Consider the following 5,510-nt stretch of genomic DNA (forward strand, 5'->3'; position numbering starts at 1 on the left):
TCTAAATAGATGCCAAATGGTCAATTGTGTTTAAATGAATTTACTGATAAGGTTGTCTTGGCTGTATTGAATGTCACATAGTTAATTTTAGATTCCCTTTTTTTATAGTCTTTGTTCAAATAATCTTCTTAAGACAAAAAGGATTCTATCAGCCATAGATAAAGAAGTCTGTTATGATTACGTCAAAGGCTATTTGGTTATTACACAAGCATTCCTTGTAGCTTACTATCTAACCAGTAGTGTCGCATATAGTTTAGCTGTAAGCAGTGCAGACTTTGTTTTAATCAGTGCAAAATGAAACTCCCTAAGTAGTATAGAAGTGTACTGCAGACGCAGTGTTAAGTTGATGAAGAATCAGTCAGGCAACTTATGGGAGTTTACAAAGGTAGAAGATTTTGATGGAATGATAGCAGTTATTTTCTTTTTATATTTTTACCTTCATTTGCCATGATTTCAGTTTTATATGGTAATGATTGTGCTTCCTTTGGTTTTTAAGGGTTTTGGGACTTTCCAGCTGGTGGCGGTGGTGTTGCATGATTTGTTAACAATGGTTTTAGAGTCTCGCAGCTTATTCCCAAGATGCTGAAGTTTTTGTAACATATTTCTTGCTGGGTTTAACCGAGCCTAAGAATTTTAATTTTCTTATTTCTTTATTCCTTTTTCAAAACTGGACCTGAAATTATTATTATTATTATTATTACTACTAGCTAACCTACAACCCTAGTTGGAAAAGCAAGATGCTATAAACAGTAACAACATTAAAACAGATATTTTATATATGAACTATAAAAAGACTTACATCAGTCTGTTCAACATAACATTTGCTGTAAGTTTGTTGTAATGGAGTAATTTATTCACTCGGTGCCCTAGTTTAAAATAGACTTTTTATGCCTTTTTTCCCAACTGTGTTATTACTCATACACAGATGGGTGGGTAGTTTGACGTTTTAGTCTGTAAAAGAAATGGGAATAGGCTCTCATATGACTAAATAAAGCATATTTTCTAAAAGCTGCCAATGGTTACTACGAAACTTCATCATCTTGGTTTCAGATTGATATTAACTCTGGTTTTTGAGAAAATTTAATCACTACACCCGTGTGTACCCTGAGGAATACTTACTAAAAAGTCATTGCTTGATATCTTGTTTTCTTAGAACTACAGTATTTAATTTTAAAAAGGTTAATTTTGGAGGCGTGAAATTTAAGTATCATTTCATTGGTTGTCATATTTCAGATGCTATTAGATCAGTGTGTTCTTTGATAGTGATTGGAAATGGGGCCATTTTTTATAATCAAAAGATTTGATGAGAGATGTCTAGTTTAATCACTCATGATCTTTTCTTTATTTTAAAAGGCTGTAAGATATCTTTAGGTGATGTATATGTGACTGGAACATTACCTGTTTATTTGTATAGATATTTTACAGAATATTCATTATTCATGACATATGTGATGGTAAAAAGCAGGAGTGAAGAGGTTTATATTTGAATTTTAACAGCCAGAGGCCTGTTACAATACTGAATGAATGTTTGAGACACTTATTAATTTTGAGGAAAGATATTAAGTAAGAAATATAGTATTTTAAGCTGCATAGAGAGAAATTTGAAGGACATTCTTCAGTATTGTTAAAGCCCTGAGTGAAGTCTAAATTTGCCCTTGAACTGTCAGTTTTTTTCTAGGGTGTTTCTCATTTAATATTAAAGTTCTTTTCAGTCAAATTTTTCATATTTTTGGGGTTTCAGCTAGTGTTTCGAGAGTCCAATTTTACCTTGGTTATACAGTATTCCACTACATTGTACATGCTATAATAGTTATGCTTTAATCATCAGTTTCAATGTTGTTTAGCTTTTTTTTTCAGAAAATAATTCCCTACTTCTTTTGGACACGTTTGAAATTATTTTGCCTGTTAAATTTTTCATTCTTTTTTGAATTGTAGTTATATATATTTTTTTCTAGATGTGGGCTTCAAATGATTTAGTTCTGCTAAGAGTGTTGTACAACTAAGTAGCTAGTGGACGAGGATGAAATTAGAACATTGTCGTAGGCAACTAGTGTGGATTTAGTTGTTAGTCTGCTTTAGCTTGGATGTGTTTCGATTGTTTACCTACATAAGCTTTCTTTAGATGTTAAAGGAATTGAAAAAACTTAATTGTTAAATACAGTTCGTATGATTAAAGTAGGGTTTTTAGTTTTCTGGTAATTTTGTTCCTTTTGAGAAGCAATAGACTCCTAGAAATAATACCTATATGCCTTGCATTGGTGAATTGATTTAAATATTTGTACAATTTTTCAGTAGATTTTAGGTTTCATAAATCCCTTTGATTGCCTGAAAGAGAAGATATTTTAATGCAGTAACATCGGCAAGATATCAAATTGCTGACAGTACATAATGCATGGTAGATAGCATTTACATTTGGAGATTTTGTATCGAAATATTTTTTTTTCAACAAGATTTTTACATATATAAATTTTAAAAGGAAACGGTAGTTAGCTTATATAGTTGATTAGCTTTGTGAAATTATAGCCTGTCACTGGAGTATTTATATGAGGATACTGCTCACAGTGTGCCGTGCTTGTCACACTGTAAACAATACCAAGGGTGCTTTGTAGTGTCCTATGTGGCCCTCAGTTGCATTTCTTTCTACCTTTTATTTTTATTTCTGTTCCTTATTATCGATTATCGATTTTTTGAGTAGTCACTTTTTTAGCTCTACCGTGTTCTTATTGTCACCTCGTCAGATTTTAAGAACCAGAATTTGTCAATATTGCATTTTATGGATCACTGGTACCCTTATAGGCCTAGAATTCTTAAGTCTTATTTCATTTTTAATCTTGAGCTTCATAGAAAATATTTGTGTAACCAGACTGCTGTCATATTTATGGAATCATAATTTGCTTACATTAAGTAAACATTATCGTGACAATTTTTTTATTATGAACAGTAGGTGGTTTACTCGATGAAAGTAGATAAAAGTTATGCAAAGAATGGTAGAATTAGATAGATGAAGGCATAGACCATTTTGAAGGTTTGGCAGAAAGTGCACTAGACACGATATTTGCATTGAAAATGGAAAACCTAGGTAAAAACCTTTGTGATGTATAAGTATTTAGTCTTGTTCTTTGCCAAGGTGTATTCTGGATATAATTTATTTCTTACAACATGCTGTACAAGTACATCACAGCAGTAAAAAAAACATTGAGTAGGCTAATACAAAATTCTAAAGTCTGTCAGCAAATTTATACAAATTTTTTCACTTTTTTTATCTCGTTTTCGTTTATATTCCAGCTCATGTCGAAATAATTACCCAATTCACAAATGCCTGGCTTTGAGGTCTGCCCTATATCCAGTTTCCATCTCAAATTTTACGTTTAAGGTCCCTTTATTATTGCCAGTGACAAAACCTGTAGTGCTATATTTGTACTTAATTCTTATTATTTATGATAGTTTTGTGTTGAAGCACAATACTTTGAAATATCAGTTAGCTGAAAATATACTCTGCACCCCATTGTTTAATACTTCAAGTAACTCCTTTTGGGACATTTTAGGTACTTAAGTTTATGTTACCTTTAGAGCCACAGTTTATAAACTTAATTTAAATGCTCGGTCCACACAGGTAGCGGAAGAGCAACTATAGATCAAGAGCAGCTGGAAAGAGAATTGGAATTAGACCTGAAAAATGTCCGAATTGACGAGGATATTGATCCTAACGTAAGTATTATTGTATTGCAACCCCATTTGCATCTTCTGTGTTTGATAAGTAGTAATGCTTGTGTAGGTAATTTTTGGGGCTTTTTATTTTTGTATTAGCATGTGCAACGGACTTGTTTGTAATTTTTGGGTCCTCAAAGGTCTTTTATTGAGCCTTTTTGTTTTTTTATTAGCATGTGCAATGGACTTAAATAAGTTTTCCAGGTCAAAGTTTTTATTTTTAGAATTGACAGCTGGTATTTTTTGGAAGCTGTTAGTTGTATGTCAGTTGGCCCTTATAAAAGTTTTTACCTCATCAAGTGGGGTAATATTCTTAAATTCATTTTAACCAAAGGGTGACAGATAAGTCATTATTGGTAAGTGTTTAAGGGTTCTACTCCTTGTGCATTACTTTTCTACTTTGTCGTATGTATCACCTGAGAGTTTTATTTAATTTCTTATACATCTTTAGGATCCAGCTGCCTTTCGAGATGTTACCCTTAAATTTATTGAAGTGAAATCGTAGGATGGTATGATACTAGATTTCCCATACTTTATAGTTTATTAAACCCCTTGAGCTCTATTGTATGTAATCTACGTGCAGATATTTGACTTTTACGAGCTATCAGTTATCTTATTTATGCATTATGAAAATTAAACAAGGGAATTTGTATTAGATGTTTATGAAATCTATTCATCTTTGTTAGAAAAATTAGTAAAATCCTATTATTAATAGATTTTGTGCCAAGTTAAGAAAGTCCCATAAAAGGGTCTGGCGATATCAATGCCAAAAATTTTGGTAGGTGTGTGGTATTAAAAGTGTTATGTAATCAGAATTTAGTTTAATTTTTGTTTAATCAGTATGTTAAGATGTCAACAATCTGGAAGGTATAGTGAAGTTACCCTTAAAAGCTGCATTGTTGTCAGTCTGGTTTTTATCAAAATTTTTGTGACCTCTTTAGTAAACTTTAAATTACTCTCATTTCAGGATGTGAATTTGGATGAAGAGGATTTACTGGCAGATTAACCTGCGTGTGAAAAAGTTTTGTTTTATTTAATGTTGTGTAAATAGTAGATTCTGATTCAGATTTTATTTGTTATACATATGTATTTTATATGATAAGGCAAACAGGAAAATATTTAGAACCTACAGTACAGGTTTTGGTCTTTTGAGAGTTTCTGTCAACTGGCAATGTTCCATTTTGGGATTATTGTTAAAATTATCATGAGGAAAGTCAGGCCATTGCTATAACATATTAGATTAAGTCCATTCCAATATTTAATTTTTTTTATATGTAAGAGAAATAAACGTTAACAGCTGTTCGCTATTTAATTCCCATCGTGAATCCTTTTCATATCTTTAAAAGTTATCTAAGGTAGACATGGCAGCTTAGTCATTAAATATTCCCCACTCATCAATTTACATCTCAAATAAAGAAGATAATTTATGTATGATGGTTATCCCAATTGAAAGTCTTATCATTTTGTCTCATTATGAAAGTACAGTAAAAGTAATTTGAGTTACTTGTGATGGATGTGGAAGAGTACTTGTTTGGGAATTAGTTCCTCTTATGGTTTAAGTCATATAATTAATAGCCATCATTTGCAGTTATCAAAATTTTCTAAGAGTTGTAAAACAAAGCTGCTTGAAAATACAAGATTCAGAGGTTCCTGGTGTAAACATCCGACCCAGGAATAAGTGAATAATTGAAGCGGATGAAGGTTTAGAATTTTTACTCAAGAATTCTTAATCGTGTAGAGTACACAGGTTGATGAAAGTGATCGCTAGAAAGTTATTCCTATTTTGGCCCGCAGGGACATTA

General features: G+C 31.7%; 1 protein-coding gene across 2 annotated transcripts in view; it reads left to right on the forward strand.

Moving 5' to 3' along the window:
* The window catches only part of beta'COP (coatomer subunit beta'), an 81,231-nt gene extending 76,223 nt beyond the window's left edge, over positions 1-5,008 (forward strand). For both annotated transcript variants that reach the window (XM_068393547.1, XM_068393548.1), the window contains 2 exons: positions 3,614-3,708; positions 4,676-5,008. In XM_068393547.1, the coding sequence (XP_068249648.1) occupies positions 3,614-3,708; positions 4,676-4,714 (134 nt within the window). In that variant the 3' untranslated portion in view covers positions 4,715-5,008. The remainder of the gene's footprint in view (positions 1-3,613; positions 3,709-4,675) is intronic.
* The last annotated feature ends 502 nt before the right edge of the window (positions 5,009-5,510 follow it).

Source organism: Palaemon carinicauda, chromosome 19 (genome assembly GCF_036898095.1).
Source record: "Palaemon carinicauda isolate YSFRI2023 chromosome 19, ASM3689809v2, whole genome shotgun sequence".
Lineage (NCBI taxonomy): Eukaryota > Metazoa > Arthropoda > Malacostraca > Decapoda > Palaemonidae > Palaemon > Palaemon carinicauda.